Source organism: Anolis sagrei, chromosome 5, assembly GCF_037176765.1.
Source record: "Anolis sagrei isolate rAnoSag1 chromosome 5, rAnoSag1.mat, whole genome shotgun sequence".
Lineage (NCBI taxonomy): Eukaryota > Metazoa > Chordata > Lepidosauria > Squamata > Dactyloidae > Anolis > Anolis sagrei.
Window position 1 is genome coordinate 58,798,382 of NC_090025.1, and position 18,002 is coordinate 58,816,383.

The 18,002-nt window shown below is 41.0% G+C and overlaps 2 protein-coding genes across 5 annotated transcripts in view; one reads left to right on the forward strand and one right to left on the reverse strand.

Moving 5' to 3' along the window:
- The window catches only part of NEK1 (NIMA related kinase 1), a 58,901-nt gene extending 49,384 nt beyond the window's left edge, over positions 1-9,517 (reverse strand). For all 3 annotated transcript variants that reach the window (XM_060778722.2, XM_060778723.2, XM_060778721.2), the window contains exons 1-8: positions 9,329-9,517; positions 7,372-7,519; positions 7,175-7,271; positions 5,577-5,674; positions 4,129-4,212; positions 1,793-1,860; positions 1,626-1,712; positions 567-621 (exon numbers count right to left, since the gene is read on the reverse strand). In XM_060778722.2, the coding sequence (XP_060634705.2) occupies positions 567-621; positions 1,626-1,712; positions 1,793-1,860; positions 4,129-4,212; positions 5,577-5,674; positions 7,175-7,271; positions 7,372-7,488 (606 nt within the window). In that variant the 5' untranslated portion in view covers positions 7,489-7,519; positions 9,329-9,517. The remainder of the gene's footprint in view (positions 1-566; positions 622-1,625; positions 1,713-1,792; positions 1,861-4,128; positions 4,213-5,576; positions 5,675-7,174; positions 7,272-7,371; positions 7,520-9,328) is intronic.
- A 3,245-nt stretch (positions 9,518-12,762) lies between these two features.
- The window catches only part of CLCN3 (chloride voltage-gated channel 3), a 60,084-nt gene continuing 54,844 nt past the window's right edge, over positions 12,763-18,002 (forward strand). For both annotated transcript variants that reach the window (XM_060778715.2, XM_060778717.2), the window contains exon 1: positions 12,763-12,870. The gene's annotated coding sequence lies outside the window, so the exon portion shown is untranslated. The remainder of the gene's footprint in view (positions 12,871-18,002) is intronic.

Below are 18,002 nucleotides of genomic sequence, written 5' to 3' on the forward strand. Positions count from 1 at the left end.
AAGTTATTTCTAATCCAGACAAGTTCCACATATTATATTTTAAGATTTAACCAATTCAGAGTAATTACTCTGGACAATTACCAGCTCTAACCAAACATATATACCCCCCCCCCCCACAAATGCATATGCAAACATGTTCCTTTCTCCCTGTTTCCGTCAGAAAACAGATAGGATGGTGGGATGTAACAGCTGCATCTAGGAGTCCATTACATGTATAGGCTATTAACGCAAGGCCTTCAATTCCAAAAACAGTTTTATATAGGAATTAGGATTAAATACATAAAAGCAGATCAAATATATTTTTAAAAGAAATAATATAAATAACTATGCTAACTAGTTTGAAATAAAAAACGTAAGTACAGCAAACTTCTACAGCACCTGCAGATTTCTTTAGCTGCTCCCATAGATATGTTGATAAAATAATATGATCCTTAGGAAAACTCATGAATAAAATATGTATCGATTTGAAAGTTAGAAGACAACATTTGTGTGCCTAAGAATGCTGTATTTTCAGATAACCACCAAAACCATATTCATTCATTAAGTATTTTCAAACTTCTACTTACTGCATGTTTCAGTGTACACATTTCATAGAGAACACAACCAAGAGCCCATATGTCACTAAAAAAAAAGAAACAGACACAGAACATTAGTTAGGGCTGTATCTTTGGCACCTCATAATTTATTTTGTTCTCAGAACATAAGTTGGTTTGCTGCAATCTTAGTCACCTTCTTAATATCAATTATGTCAAAAATCTGAATGTACTTCCACTACAGCAGTAACTGTCATAAGAACAGTACTAGCGGTCAAGACTAGCCAAAGGTATTTTGCTGGTTGAAGGAAAATGCAAGACAGAGGCTCTATTCCACTTACTGAATAAGAGTGGACTCACCCTATAAACTGGAGGTTGGCAGAGTTTCAGGGGGTATAGGGCAGATGGTATTGAACACACTAGGAACACTAACATTTCCTTCTGGGGTAAGAGAGGAAGAGTCAATGAGCTGCTATGGCTGCTCCCAGCACAGCATGTATATTTTACTAAATGAAACAACTAACTCATTTTGCCTACTGGGAATTTCCATCATTTTGCGATACCACGGAAGGTGCCAAGACTGAAATCCACAGGGCTCTGGCTCAGTTGATTAAGAAGCAGTAACTAATAAGAACCTCATTTGTCTACTAGTGAATTTTATTTCATTATTTTCTTGTCTTTTCCCCCTGTAAAGGAGATAAGATAATTCTTAACAGCTCCTCCCAAATATTGAGACAGCTATGTTGTCAGTACTACAGTTCTGAATTTGAAGAATTCTTTTGCACTTTTGAACTCAAGCTTTATTTTGAACTTGGGCAGAGGTGACAATATACCAGCATGGCTTAAAGGAGCTATTGTTTTAAGAGTCAGGAAGAGATGAACTATATAGTGTAAATACTTCTATGCTACTTTTCACTTTGCCCCCAGATATTTACCAACACTGAAATGAAATGAAAAGTCTATGTACTGGTTTCTTTATTTTCCATACAATAAAATAATGAAATATTGTATTTGAATAAATGGAAGGGTAATGAAAAATAATGACATCAACATACAATAATATTCAATGGGAAAGTTATTAGTAAAGCCTACCTTTTATTGTTGTAAGGCTTGTTCTCACAGATTTCTGGTGATAGGTAATATGGTGTTCCTATACAAGTTCGAGCAAGCTCAACTGTACTAAAAAAAGAAGAGATAGTAATGAATTAAACAATTCCTAGTAATATTGGAATTTGCAGAAAGGGGAACTTGAATGTTACCTGTTAAGAACTCTAGCTATTCCAAAGTCTCCCAACTGTATTGTTCCATTTTTGGTTAAAAATATATTCTGAATTTCAAAAAAGAAAGAAGATGATCTCAGTAACATTGTCAAATAGCACTTAAAGACATAACTATGTTGATTTCGATCAGTTGCAAAGGGATATGAGAGACAAAAGCTAGTAGCAGGTCTATGAAAGTTTATGCTACCAACTTATCTCTCTCAGTTAAATTCAAAGGTACTACAAGGTCTCTCTAACAGCATTCAGAAAATAAGAAGAAATGTAGTTACTTGGAGTCAATTTTAATCCAAAACAACTGATTGTTACAGCTAGAAATTACTCTTACGGCCCTTCCACATAGCCCTATATCCCAGAATATCAAGGCAGAAAATCCCACATGATATGATTTGAACTGGAATATATGGCAGTGTGGACTCAGATAACCCAGTTCAAAGCAGATATTGTGGGATATCCTGAGTTATGTGGCTGTGTGGAAGGGCCCAGGATCTGAAATATCAGCCTTAAAATGGGCCCTTCCACACAGCCATATAACTCAGAATATCAAGGCAGAAAATCCCACAATATCTGCTTTGAACTGGGTTATCTGAATCCACACTGCCATATATTCCAGTTTAAAGCAGATAATGTGCAGAAGGGGTCTATGTCTCCCAAGTAAAACATGAACCTGGGATGAGTCCTGAAACTGAGCATGAAGGCAGACAGTCAACAAACAATAACTTTGGACAAAGAACCGATCAGGTCCCAGGAGTGCTTTCAGTCCAACACAAGGTCTGGCACTGTATATAATCATTACTTCTGGTTTCTGGCCCTGTGCACATAATATTGCAATTACAGCATTTCTAGCATAACACTAAAGACAGAGCTCAGCAAACAATACTGGCCATGGAGAGACGTCAGCTAATATCAAAATGGAATCAATTCAGCTCACTAAAACAGATCCGCATACGTCTGAATTTTTATTTTTTATTTTATGCCAACAATACAAAAGTACTATTTTAAGAAACAAGACATAACTTTACAAATATAACAGAGAGAATATACAGATAAACTATTACTTTGCTGATTCTAGACCAGGGTTATCAAACTCATTTTCACCGAGGGCCATATCAGCCTTATTGTTGCCTTTAAAGGGCTGTCAAATCCATGGTTGGGAAATCTGTAGATACAGAGCACAAACTATTTTTTTTATAGTGGCCAGTGCTCTTTAATTTTTACCCAGTTGGGCCCTCAGATTTTATTGAATGACAACTCCCATCACTTTTGATTATCCATCATGTAGACTGGGGATAATGGGAATTATAGCCCAACAGCACTTGTGGCTCTGAGGTTGGAGAAAGACTAAAGAACGTTTTAAAGTTGGGCATCAGACCCGCAAGCCCTGTATCTAAATCCAAACCCCACTATCCTGGCTGAACAGAACAACTGAAGCCTTCCAGATGGCCCTACATCCCAACTCCCATCAGCTCTAGTCATGATAAGGAATACTGGAGTTGTAGTCCAGCATAGAAGGGCCACATAAAATGACATGGTGGGCCGGATTTGGCCCCCAGGCCTTGAGTTTGAGACATGTGTTCTAGGCCAATCATCTTTCTCTTCTAAATGTATGTGCATGTTATTGAACAAATAGTCTTTGTAAGTATCCAGCTCATGACTTAAAATGCATCTCTGCTTTGCAATGCAAAAAAGGCATTTAATAGATCTCCAGGTGCCAAGTAAGTATGTGCCATTTTACTTTACAGTAGAGATTTTAAAATGCATCTACTCAAATATGTAGCATCAGCAGTATCAGTTAATTGCTTCAAATGGCTTAGATGTGGGAAATTGCTATCCATAAACTACAAATGAAAGGACATGACAGTACCTGGGCCAAAGCCATAACTGCAGTTGTTACAACACTAAACAATAGGTTGGTTTTCCCCTGACATTAAGACAAGTTGTGCCTGACTCTGGGGGTTGGTGATCATCTCCATTTCTAAGCCAAAGAGCCAGCGTTGTCCATAGACACCTCCAAGGTCATGTGGCCGGCATGACTGCATGGAACGCCATTACTTGGAGTGGTATCTATTGATCTACTCACATTTGCATGTTTTTGAACTGCTAGGTTGGCAGAAGCTGGGGCTGACAGCAGGAGCACACGCCACTCCCCAGATTTGAACCTGCGACCTTTCGATCAGCAAGGTCAGCAATATTTCAGCAGAAGCCAGCTCTTAAATGAGCACTCTTGAGACATCATTCTTTGTTATCAATTGCAGAGCTAAGCTTGTGCCACTCATTAGAATAGTAAAATTTAATAGAAGTTTCTGTCTTTAACTCACCTGTGACTTTATATCTCGATGCAAAATTTTTCTGTCATGCACATGTTTCAGTGCTAAACATATCTGAACAAACCAATCCATGATCTAAACATAAGAAAAAACAATTAGGCTTTGATAGAAACTTGCATTTCAGTTTGAGAACAGAGTTTCTCTAGTGTCAAAATCTGTGAGATGCAGTTTCCTGTAACTTTCAGTATTTAAGTTTTCCACCAGAGTGCCTTGTAAATAAGAATGAAATGTTTTGGTACCATTATAACAAGGTCCTACCACTGTAATAAAATACTGAAAAGACATTACAAGTTAATAAAATTTATATATCATTTATTAATGCAGAATTAAACCATCTAAAACCTGCAAACTATTTCTAAAGCTTTTCTTGTTGGAAACCACTCCACCTCTCAATGAGGTTTTCGTTGTTTTTGATGTTTATCCTGTTATAAATTAATAATATGTGATTATGTTTCTTTGGTTTATTTAAGTTAGATTTTTTGGTTAATTTTATTTGCTACAGAGTTTATAGTTAGGCTGTTTTATATTATTTGATGTAGCTTGTTTATATGTTTTTATTGGCATTGAATGTTTGCCATATATATTGGAAACCGCCCTGAGTCCCTTCAGGGGGATAGGGTGGTCTACAAATACATTATTATTATTATTATTATTATTATTATTATTATTTTCTAAGAAAAAATACAAAAGATGTGGTAATTAATTTTCATGCATACTTTGGGTTTCCAGTACTAGAATATTCAGGACCATCAAAAACCACAACTACTTTTCAAATCGTGTTGTCCCACTCCTTAACAGACAAGCATCACCAGGTTCCCAAGCTCTTTCTCCAGACCAGATTTGAGTTAAAGAGAATGGAGAGAGATCAGTTTTCTCTTTCAAAGGTGCTCCAAATTCACTTTGGAAGTTTATCCAAAGCAAACCCCAGAAATCCTCACTAGCTCAGAGAGAAGAGACTGCTTCCTTCTCACATTCCAAGTATTCGAGACATGCTGAAAACTCAGAATGGAAGTTGGTAAGTCTCAAGGCCACTTTTGAGCCTGTAGGGAAATTGTCATTGCAGTTCTAACATATTTCTAAAGCTCTTCACAACGAGGGGAGGGCTGAGTCTTGACCTTGTCGTGCTGCATTTCTGTACCCTGGAATTATATTCAAGTATTCTTCCCAGATGTATTGTTGGAAAAAATCTGGAAGTTGTCACAAAGGCTTGATATGGCAAATACCTCTGTAGATTTCTTTGCCTAGTTTTCTATTTCAAAGGTGTAGCACAATGCTAAGAATAACAACTTAATATTTTTGGAAGAGGCATAAACTTTACAATCATAAAATTAAGGCTGGCCATCAAAATCTGCTAAAATATGTGTACCACGATTCATAAATCACCACAGTGAATGCTTTTTTCAAAATTGTGATGATTAAGCACACTCATGGTCTGTTACCTGGTCTTCTGAAAACAGGACACCTTTCTGGGCGTTAATTTTTTTAAATAAATCTCCTCCTTCACAATAATCCATCACTATGTAGAGACAACCCCCTTCTGTAAACAAAAGAAAAAGAAAAAAAGGAGCAATCTTGTGTGACAAATGTTTACTTATACTATAGCAGAAACACAGTAGGCAATATCAACTTCTTGCCTACTGAACTACCTAAACTGGGCTCTACAAGCCAATGGATACTCCACCACAGACATCAGAAGACCAAGAACAAGCCATAAGAATAAAGACAAAGATCCACCCAGAAGAAAAGTGTTCTTACCATACATGAAGGAAACCAATGACTGCATAGTGAAACTGATGAAGAAACACAACCTAAAAACTATCTACCGAACCACTAAGAAAATATAACAAATGCTACATTCAGCAAAAGATAAGATGGATCCTCTCACCTCTACCGGAGTCTACCGTATACCATGCAGCTGTGGACAAGCCTACATAAAGACCACCAAATGCAGCGCCCACGCATGAATCAAGGAGCATGAAAGGTACTGCAGACTATTTCAACCACAGAAGTCAGCCATAGCAGAGCACCTGATGAACCAACCTGGACACAGCATATAATTTGAGAACACAGAAATGCTGGACCATTCTAACAACTACCATGTCAGACTACACAGAGAAGCCATTGAAACCCTCAAACATGTGGACAATTTCAACAGAAAGGAGGAAACCATGAAATGAACAAAATCTGGCTAGCAGTATTAAAAAAAAACCTCTAAAAAGAGGACAACAAATAAAGAACACTCTGAAAACAGGGAAATTTCAGACAAGAAATAATTAGGGCCAGCTAACACCTTTTGACAAAGGATCCCCCAGGCAACAATCAGCTAGGCTTTGAAGCTACATGGCTATAAAATGAGAATCAAGGTGGCCAATTGCAACATTCACACTTGCCTCAAGCAGACAAGAGTTCTTTCTCCCACCCAGGACATTCCACAGATATATAAACCTCCCTCGTATAGTTTCAAATATACCTCACAACCTCTGAGGATGCCTGCCATAGATGTGGGCCAAACATCAGGAGAGAATGCTTCTGGAACATGACCATACAGCCCGGAAAACTCACGGCAACCCAATATCAACTTCTTATTTTGCAGGTATTAAATTATAAAACCCGAATAGGAAACTTGCAGCTAGATTCCAACCTTTACTATATTTCTACTCAATCATATAGAGAATCATGGTAAATAAAACAAGAATATTGTCTAGAAGCTTATAATAGTCTCAGTATATAACAGTGTTCTTTAGTTAGTTCAGATAACATTGTGCTTAGAGACACCTATCTCTGGAGTATGCAGTTATGAAATCAGCTTGTAACACATAACCAGAAGAACATCTGCACTACCATTTGCATAGTTGGAAAAGTCAACGGAATTTAGCTGGCATGCTGCTTATCTTTATAAATGATACATGGATTGCCAATGAAAGACTATAACCAAAAGTATAAAACAAAGCCTACCAATTCATCCCCTTTGATCTGGTTTCATGTTTTCACACTTCAACATATCGTTTTGACATCACATGTTATTTTAAAGCCTAACCTTCAAAGGATTCTCTGTACAAGACAATATTTGGATGTTTCATGTTGGCCAACACGGCAACTTCCCTTCTAGATTCTTCTCTTTCTTTATTTGACATCTTTAAAAAAATGAGAATGAGTAAGAAAAAAGGTATGGATTATGGAAGATAAATTTGAAAAGTTAATATAATAAAAGGAAACTGAATTAGAGAAACTCACCTTAGATATATTGATCTCTTTAATAACATACTGTTTGCCATTTTCTTTTGATTTGACTAGAATTGCTTTTCCAAAAGACCCTTCACCAATCTTTTGCACCTTACTATATTTGTCCATGGTCTTTTTCTAAGGCATCCTTATGCATGAGCTAGGGAGAAAAAATATACTTTTAAACAAATAATAATATTATTAATAATACTTTATTTATATCCTGCCCCCTCTCGCCAAGGAGACTCAGAGCGACTTATAATAAGAAAGAACAATATAAATAGTAGTAATCAAACAAACAAAACTAGTAAGGTGTGCTTACAGTGTCTACATCATGTTCAAATAGAGATTGGGCATCTCTTATCCAGAATTGCAAAATATATCCCTGTATGCCAGGGGATTGATTTAGATTATATTTTACTGTACTATTATACTGCAATATATATAATACGAGTGCAGTATTTTTCCAAATGAAGCACAGATTGTTTGAGGACCGGGACATCCGTAAGGACATCCGTAGGGATACCAAGGTGCTTGTTTATAAAGCTATTCTCCTCCAAACCCTGCTATACGCCTGAAGACGCCACATGCAACTCTTAGAACGATTCCATCAGTGTTGCCTCCTAAAAATCCTGTATATCTCTTAGGAAGACAAGTAGACAAATGTCAGCGTGCTGGAAGAAGCAAAGACCACCAGCATCGAAGCGACGGTCCTCCGCCATCAACTCTGCTGGAACAGCCACGTTGTCCGGATACCCAAGCACCGTCTCGCAAAGCAGTTGCTCTACTCCGAACTCAAGAATGGAAAATGGAATGTTGGAGGACAGGAAAAGAGATTTAAAGATGGGCTCAAAACAAACCTTAAAAACTCTGGCATAGACACTGAGAACTGGGAAGCCCTGGCACTTGAGCACTCTAGCTGGAGGTCAGCTGTGACCAGCAGTGCTGTAGAATTTGAAGAGGCATGAATGGAGGGCGAAAGAGAGAAATGTGCCAAGAGGATGGCGCGTCAAGTCAACCCTGACCGGGACTGCCTTCCACCTAGAAACGGATGCCCTCACTGTGGGAGGACATGCAGATCAAGAATAGGGCTCCACAGTCACCTACGGACCCACAGCCAGTACACTGATCTTGGAAGACAATCCTACTCGGACAATGAGGGATCGCCTAAGTAAGTAAAGTACCAGTACATTATAAGATTGGTATTACAATACAAAACACCTCTAGCCCCAAGGATACTCAACCTGCACATGCCAACATCTAATTTAACCATTTTAATTCACCTAATTAAAAAGATAATTAAACTCTTCTAATTCTCACTCTATGGTGGAATGCGACTTTTAATCCAGCTGTTAACTGGTTTCTAAGGGTACTGCTATGGCTCACTATAGGATTGTGGGGGTTGTAGTTTTGCAAGATCTTCCCTGCCAAAGAGTGCTGGTGTCAAACTACAACTCTGAGACACATCTATATATAAGGCATGGGCAAATTTTGGCCCTTAAGTTGTTTTGGACTTCAACTCCCACAATTCCTAGCAGCCTCAGGCCCCTTCTTTTTCCCCCTCAGCCGCTTAGCTGAGGGGGAAAAACAAGGGGCCTGAGGCTGCTAGGAATTGTGGGAGTTGAAGTCCAAAACAACTTAAGGGCCAAAATTTGCCCATGCCTGATCTATACTGTCTGACACTTCAACTGTCATGGCTCAATGTTATGGAATCCTGACATTTGTAGTTCATTGAGAAAAATAGCCTCCTTTGTCGGAGAACCTTGTAAATCTACAACTCCCAGGACTCCATAGCAGTGAGCCAGGGAAGTAAAAGTGGGGGGCAGAATGGTTCTTCCCCTCAGAAACCAACTCCAGTCACCTGACTGACTCTCTCCTCGCCTTTCCCCTCAAATCCCCCACTGCGGCCTTGGCCTGGGCACACCCATCCCCTGCAGCAGTGGTCGAGGCTGGAAGCGAGGCCACTTACGAGGCAAGAACCGCAGGAGGGGCCACCGACCCCGGGAAGCGAGGAGAGGGAGCCAGGGCCGCTGGGAAGGCGAGACCCCTTCCTCCCTCCTTCCTCCCCTCCGACAAATAACAACCCAGGCGCCCTTAACCCAATCTCCCACCCCGTTGGGTGAGTCCAGCAGCTCTAACGGAGCCGGAGCCTTAGTCCCGCCCCCGTCGCGTTGCTTATAGGACAACTGGCCCTGAACGCCCTTCGCCATTGGTCGAAACGAGTGAGTTCGAGTGCGCCACTAAGGTAGGGAGCGCCGTAGAAGATGCTTACGGATTCTCCCTGGCAACGCGTGAGCACCAGGTCACGTGATCGAAAGGGGCGGGAAGAAGAGAAACTGGGATGCAGCTATGGCGGGAGAAAGGGAGGAGCGTGTGGAAGGCTAGGAAAGCTGCTGTCAGGCGATATTGGCGCTTATATAGGAGTATCCGTCCCCTGTCACGTGTTACTGTGGCCCAGTCTGTGTATCTGTGTTTTGTGTGTGTATATATGTGTGTTTATCTTGACACGACAAATAAATTATATCTTCTATATAAATAAAAATGTAATGTTCGTTTGTGGGATTAACAGAACTCAAAAACCACTGGGGGAATTGACACCAAATTTGGACACAAGACACCTAACAACCCAATGTATGTCCTTCACTCAAAAAAAATTGATTTTGTCATTTGGGAGTTGTAGTTGCTGGGATTTATAGTTCACCTACAATCAAAGAGCATTCTGAACCCCACCAACGATGGAATTGAACCAAACGGCACATGAACATTACATTTTTATTTATATAGATTGGCTTGGGGCCCCTTCCAAACAGTTGAATAAAGTCCCACAATTTCTGCTTTGAACTGGAATATAGGGCAGTATGGACTCTTGGGCCTTCCATACTCCAGCGCAGGCCCGTAGCCAGGATTTCATTTCGGGGGGGGGGGGGGGGGGCTGAGTCTGAGTGAAAGAGGGTCTACCCTAGCAAACCTTTTGTATTGTTACCCCAATACCCTCATGCATATGGGATGTATTGAGCATGGTGATCAGATCATGATATGAATAAATATAACAGTTTAAATAATGCACCAGTAAGGCCTTTTCGCGAACCACCATGAGAATTTCGGGGGGGGGGGGGGGGCTGAAGCCCCCCAAGCCTCCCCCCCCCCCCGGCTACATGCCTGCTCCAGCGGGAAGGTAACAGTGCTTCATGCAGTCATGCTGGCCACATGACCTTGGAGGCATCTATGGACAACACTGGCTCTTCAGCTTAGAAATGGAGATGAGCACCAACCCCCAGAATTGGACGTAACTAGGCTTCATGTCAGCGGGAAAACTTTACCTTTACTTATCAAGGCAGAAAAATCCCACAATATCTGCCAACATAGCAGTTCGAAAATATGCATATGTGAGTACATCAATAGATACTGCTCCAGCAGGAAGGTATCAGCACGCCATGCAGTCATGCTGGCCACATGACCTTGGAGGCGTCTATGGACAACGCTGGCTCTTCAGCTTAGAAATGGAGATGGAGCACCAACCCCCAGAGTTGGACGCAACTAGACTTAATCTCAGGGGGAAAACTTTACCTTTACTTATCAAGGCAGAAAAATCCCACAGTATCTGCTTTGAACTGGAATATATGGAAGCGTGGACTCTGGTTCCTTCCACATACCCATATAGCCCAGAATATGAAGCCCCCGGTGGTGCAGCAGGTTAAACTAATGAGCTGCTGAAGTTGCTGACCAAAAGGTTGGCAGTTCGAATCTGGGGAGTGGGGTGAACTGCTATTAGCCCCAGCTTCTGCCAACATAGCAGTTCAAAAACATGTAACTGTGAATAGATCAATAGTTACTGCTTCTGCAGGAAGAAAACGGTGCTCCATGCAGTCATGCTGGCCACATAATCTAGGAGGTGTCTATGGACAACGCTGGCTCTTTGGCTTAGAAATGGAGATGAGCACGAACCCCTCAGAGCTGGACACGACTAGACTTAATGTCAGGGGAAAACCTTTACTTTTACTCATCAAGGCAGAAAAATCCCACAGCATCTGCACTGAACTGGAATATATGGCAATGTGGACTCAGATAACCAAGTTCAAAGAAGATATTGTAGGATTATCTGCCTTGATATTCTGGGTTTTATGACTGAGTGGAAGGCCCTAATTCAACCAGCGAAGTCAGCTGGAGGAGATGAGAAAGTTGTTCACTGTCAATTTAAATCCCGCCTTTAAATTTGTTTTTTGAAAGAGGTTGCCATAATCTTGGTGTTTTTTTCCCTTTTTTATTATATATATTTAGTTTAATACATACCCAACATTTATAGTTCCCACCACCATGAGGATTGTTTTCTTTTACATATTAATCCTTTTTGAGATGAACCTTATAGATTAACATTCTATATAACATTTGTCTCCTATTTCTTTCTTCTTCTTTTTCTTAAATATTTTTTAATTAATTATTTGACACAATCTCATATATAATCAGAAAATATACATTCAGAAATACTGGAACATGTCTAGATCTGTATGTAGACAGCAACTTGTACAAAGTAGGTATAACATATTATTCCATTCACTCAAGTTTAAGACACTTTCAAAGGAAAATCCATGCAAACTATACCTAACTAGAATTGTGTCTATCTAGCTAACATCAATAGTGTCATCAGCTACTCCCACCCCCATATCATATGCAAAAAAAAATGCCAATTTTTTTTTGATTCCTTACAAGGCAAGAAATGTATCTTCATGATCTTGGTGTTTTTTTTAATGTTTAACTGCAACCCAGCTTTGGCACTTTCTTCTTTCGCCTTGATTAGAAGGCTCCTCAGCTCCTCCTCGCTTTTGGCCATCCAAGTGGTATCATCTGCATATCTAAGGTTGTTAATGTTTCTTCCAGCAATTCGTCAAGCCCTGCACATCGCATATGTTCTGCATACAAGTTGAATAGGTTGGGTGAGAGTATACAAGTCTATTGTTCTATGGCAATATATTCCAGTTCAAAGCAGAAAATGTGGGTGCTTTTTTTTTCAACGGTGTGGAAGGGGCCAGAGTCTTTCAAAAGACTCCTTCTTTGGAAGCTTTTAAACAGAGGCTGGATGGCCATCTGTCAGGGGTGATTCGAATGCAATATTCCTGCTTCTTGGCAGGGGGGTTGGACTGGATGGCCCATGAGGTCTCTTCCAACTCTGTATGATTCTATGAAAAATAGCTCCCAAATCTTGCCTGGCTTCAACAGGCTACCACGCGCATGCGCCAAGAGGACCCTATTGGAATCCCGCTCTTGAGGGCCGTAAATCTCGCCGCGGCCAGCGCGCATGCGCGGCGTGGGAAAAAAAAAGCAATCTTGACGTCTCCGAGGCGGTGGTAAAGTAAGGGCGGGGTTCCGTTGTGGGAGTGCGGCTTGGGAGCTGATTGGCTGAGCTGGCCCGAGTCCCGCCTCCTCGCGAGCCTCTCCGCCCGGTTCGGCGGCGAAAAGGAGGATGCGCGAGGGCTCTCTGGGGATCGCCAGGCGGCGGCGCTGCCACACGGCCAGGTAGGCGAGCGAGCGAGCGAGGGAGGGAAAGCAGGGAGGGAGTGAAGGAAAAGGCGCCTCCGTGGAAGGAGGCCGCCGGAAGAGTGATGGAGACAGCCTGTCAGAATGGTTGCATCTCCTGCTTCAGGTGCATTAGTCACGCGTTCGCCTTTCTCCTCAGCAGACGGAGAGAGAGAGAGAGAGGATGCATTGCGAGTTGTTGTGTTTGAGGAGAGGCTTTGCATCTCTACGTCTTCTGCTTCATTGTTTTGAACTAGAAGGCTGCTTCTCCTCCTCCTGCTTTCACTCGTCGGTATCAACACAGTCCAAACCACTTCAGCTGCCATAGCTCAATGCTGTCGTCTCCTGGGAGATACAGTTTTACAAGGGGTGCATCTTGGCTCAGTTTGACATTAGCTGCCGTGGCTCAGTGGAATCCTGGGATTTGTAGTTTTCCCAGGGCAGCAGCAGACGCTAAATGCCCTGTGAAACTACAACTCCCATGATTCCATAGCACTGTGGCCCTTTCCACACAGCTGAATAAAATCCCACATGATCTGCTTTGAACTTCATGGCCTATGGCTAGTACAATAAACAATTCATTCCAATTGCATTCAGTCAATTGCTTGGCACTAGAATATATGGCAGTGTGGATTAAGATAACGCAGTTCAAAGCAGATATTGTGGGATTTTCTGCCTTGATATTCTTGGTTATGGGCTGTGTGGAAGGGCCCAGTGTGGACTCAGATAACCCAGCTCAAAGCAGGTATTGTGGATTATTCTGTCTCGATATTCTGGGTTATGTGGCCGTGTGGAAGGGCCCAGTGCGAACTCAGATAACCCAGTTCAAAGCAGATATTGTGGGACAATCTGCCTTATTATTATTATTATTATTATTATAATAACTTTATTTGTACCCCGCTAGCATCTCCCGAAGGACTCGATGCGGCTTACATAGGCCAAGGCCTCAAAACACAATACAACAATACAATACCTAAAGCAAATTAAAAAACAGTTAAGCAGTATAAACAACAAACAATAAACAATACATCAAGACACTATAAAACTGGGCCGGGCTAGAGTAATGGGTACAAGATTAAAAGTGCTGATGTGGCAGGAGGTATGTAGTGCAGTGTGCAGCAATCTTAGTTCTACTAAAGTTCTTCTAGGACTTGGTATTGGAGATTCCTAATCTGAGAAGACGCAACGGAACAGGCAGGTCTTCAAGTTCTTTCTGAAGACTGCCAATGTAGGGGCTTGTCTAAGATCTTATTTATTTATTTGTCGTGTCAGGGCAACCAGTCAATTATATTACATTTCTAACAGAACAAAGCAAACAAACAGACAAAATACAAAATTTGTGAGTTTGGTAGTTGATTAAATGTCCTTTGACCAGTATCTGGCCACTTGGAGTGCATCTGCCTTGATATTCTGGGATATAGGGCTGTGCGGAAGAGCCCTGCGATAACCCAGTTCAAAGCAGATATAGTGGGTTATTTTGCCTTGATATTTTGGGTTATGTGGCTGTGTGGAAGGGTCTAGTGTGGACTCAGATAACCCAGCTCAAAGCAGATCATCATGGGTTATTCTGCCTTGATATTCTGGGTTATGTGCCTGTGTCAAAATACAAGTTGCGAAGCGTTATCCAAACAGAACTATGTTATCATAAACTGTAGTAAATACACTGCGTATGAACCATACAAAGAAATAACAAGTCTGAATGCTACTTGGTTATCTCACAGTCCTTGAGAAAGTAAACTGTCTTCAAAATACAGTCCAAATTAAGTCCAAATAGTTCAAAATGCTGTCCAGTTCAAAATATTATCCAAATTATAATGCGACAAGGCTGTGTGGAAGGGCCCAGTGTGGACTCAACCCAGTTCAAAGCAGATATTGTGGGTTACTCTGCCTTGATATTCTGGGTTAAATGTGGCTGTGTGGAAGGGCCCAGTGCGAACTCAGATAACCCAGGGCCCTTCCACACAGCCATATAACCCAGAATATCAAGGCAGAAAATCCCACTATACCTGTTTTGAACTAGTTTATCTGAGTCCACACTGCCATATATTCCAGTTCAAAAACAGATAATGTGGGATTTTATTCAGCTGTGAATTCAGATAACCCAGTTCAAAGCAGATATTGTGGGATTTTCTACCTTTTGTCGTGTCAGGAGCGACTAGAGAAACTGCAACTTGCTTCTGGCGTGAGAGAATTGGCTGTCTGCAAGGATGTCACCCAGAGGACGCCTGGATGTTTTGATGTTTTACCATCCTTGTGGGAGGCTTCTCTCATGTCCCCGCATGGGGAGCTGGAGCTGACAGAGGGAACTCATCCATGATCTCTTTGGATTTGAACCTTTGACCTGTCAATCTTCAGTCCTGCTGGCACAAGGGTTTAACCCACTGCGCCACTGGGGACTGTGTGGAAGGGCCCTGTTAAAATGGTGTTGAAATGGTGTTCATTCTACAGCGAAGATGCACCCTGATTGACTTTTTATATGCAGTGTACTTCAACCAAGAGTGGGCAGAATCGGGTTGCAGCTTCCAAGGTTTCTAGCCTTCTCTGCCGAAAGCTACCTATGCATTACCAAACGGCAGCTCCCAGGATTCCATCCCTTTGAGCCATTGCAGTTACAGTGGTATCAAACTGTTGATTTTACAATGTAGATGCACCTCTTTCTGATAAGGAAGGAAGGAGCCTTGCCTCCCACAGACCTTCTTATCAGTCCTCACAGCATTTCTGCAGAAAGAGCCACATCCCAGTGGCTTTCTCTTGCCTAAAAAATGGCCTCCTGTTTCTTTTAAGACTAGGCCCGGCAAACTTCGGCCCTCCAGGTGTTTTGGACTTCAATTCCTATAATTCTTAACAGCTGGTAGGCTGCCAGGAATTGTGGGAGTTTAAGTCCTAAACACCTGGAGGGCCAAAGTTTGCCCATTTTTAATTAATTAACTAATTAATTAATATCCCACTTTATCTCTCCATACAGAGACTCAAAGCAGCTCACAATCAAAAACATTGCAACTTAAAATATACAAATATACAATAATAAAACAGTATATCATTATATATTATCAGTAGTAATTATATGTAATAGCTTAGTACTACTATATTACAATCATATTATTATATTGTATTATTATTAGTATTATGCCTGTTTTAGACTCTTAAAACATCCAGGGTTTCTCTCTTTGAATCCAATTTGTCCAATGACAGAAGACTGCTGGCTTTTACATACTGTTATACATGTGTAAATAATCAAACTGATAGTTATTTCGAAAATGTGGTAGTGTGCCGAAAATGTATTCCAGCTCATTGATCTGGAGCAAGGTTGTAGTTCCTAACAACGCCACTCCTTAATGATTGTTGAGACTTAACTTACTGTTTTTGGCAAGAGAAGAAATGGGTTGTATGTTGCTTTATTGCAGTATTTTTCTTTTAAAGAAAAGTCAGTGTTCATTTTTGCAAAGCCAGAGACGGAGTTGATAAAAATAAAGAATAGAAGTGGCTGGAGGATTATAGAAGTAGTATGAAAAGATGGTGAAGAGAAACAGGGGACATCTTAGCTATGTATAAATATTTGAAAGGATGTCCTATTGAGGAGGGGTCGAGCTTCTTTTTTCTACTTCTCTCTAGACTAGGAAAAGGTAATCCACCTAAACTTTAAGAAGAATGTCTTGGTGTTAAGAACTGTTTGGCAATGGAATATGCTTCTTTGGACTGTGGTGGTGTCTCTGTCTCTGGAGGCTTTTAAGCAGAGGCTAGATCAGGCATGGGCAAATTTAGGCCCTCTGGGCACTTTGGAATTCAACTTCCACAATTCCTAACAGCCAGTTGTTAGGAGTTGTGGGAGTTGAAGTCCAAAACACCTAGAGGGCGGAAGTTTGCCCATGCCTGATCTAGTCTCTGCTTAAAAGCCTCCAGAGAAAGAGACACCACCACAGTCCAAAGCAGCATATTCCACTGCTGAACAGTTCTTACCACCAAGACATTCTTCTGTTTCCTTGCCATTTGAAACCATTGCTTTCTTGTGCCCTGGTCTCTTAGAATAGCATAAAGTCAGTTTTGCACCTCCTCCTCCTCAATGAGACAGTCTTTTAAATCTTGAAACATGGTTCTCATGTTCCTTCTCTTCTCCCAGCTAAACATCCCCTAAGGAGGAAAGGAGAAAGGGAGGAAGAAAGGGAGGTAGAGAAGGATGGAAGGAAGGGTGGAATTGAGGGAGGGAAGGGAGAAGGAAGGAAAAACAAAAGGGAAGGAAGGAGAAAAAGAGAGAAGGAAGGAAGGGGGAAAGAGGGAAGGAAGGACAAAAGGGTGGAAGGTAAAGAGGGAGGGAGGGAGAAAGATGGTGGTAAGTAAGGAAGGGAAGGAGGAAGGAAAGAGAGAAGGAAGGATAGGATGGTGTGTGTGAGAGAGAGGGCTTGAGAAAAGAGCCCAAGGGGCTGCATCCAGCCCATGGGCCTGGGTTTGTCCATGCCTGACATAGATCATTTTTGTCACTATTCTGCTCACTTGGAATTCAGTTTTACATTAAAAAGATTTTATGAACTTTAGAAATAATAAAGAGCTTTACGAACAAAAATATTTTAAGGGCATTAATTGTAAACTATCTTCATATAATATAATACAATCAATCTCTCAAGAAGTTGTTTCCTGTAAGCACATATTTTATTCTGGGGAGGAAATGAAGAATGAAATTATTTCAACCATGATCCTCTGTGAATCTTTGGGAACTTCATTGAACTCAGTAAAATTTCCTTGAATAAACATGCGTAGTATTTCACTGTTAGTTTACTAAGAAAACATTTCCTTGTTCCTGAAGAAATGTTTCAGGCTATTCATGTTTTCTATTACCAGTAAGGTAAAAACAAAGATATTCTAAGGCAGTGTTTCTCAAACTGATCCTCAAGCTGTTTTGTACTTTAGCTTCCATAAATCCCAGCCAGCTTACCAGCTGTTAGGAATTGTGGGAACTGAAGTTCAGAACATCTGGAGGAGCACAGTTTGAGAAACTCTGTTCTAATGAATACATAACAAAAAAAATATATCTTAACTTGGCCAATATACTGAGAAAATATAAATGTGGATTGCTTAGCCCTTTTCAGTACCTACCAGTTATTCCCTGCAAATAAACCTGTATGCCAGTCTCAACCTGT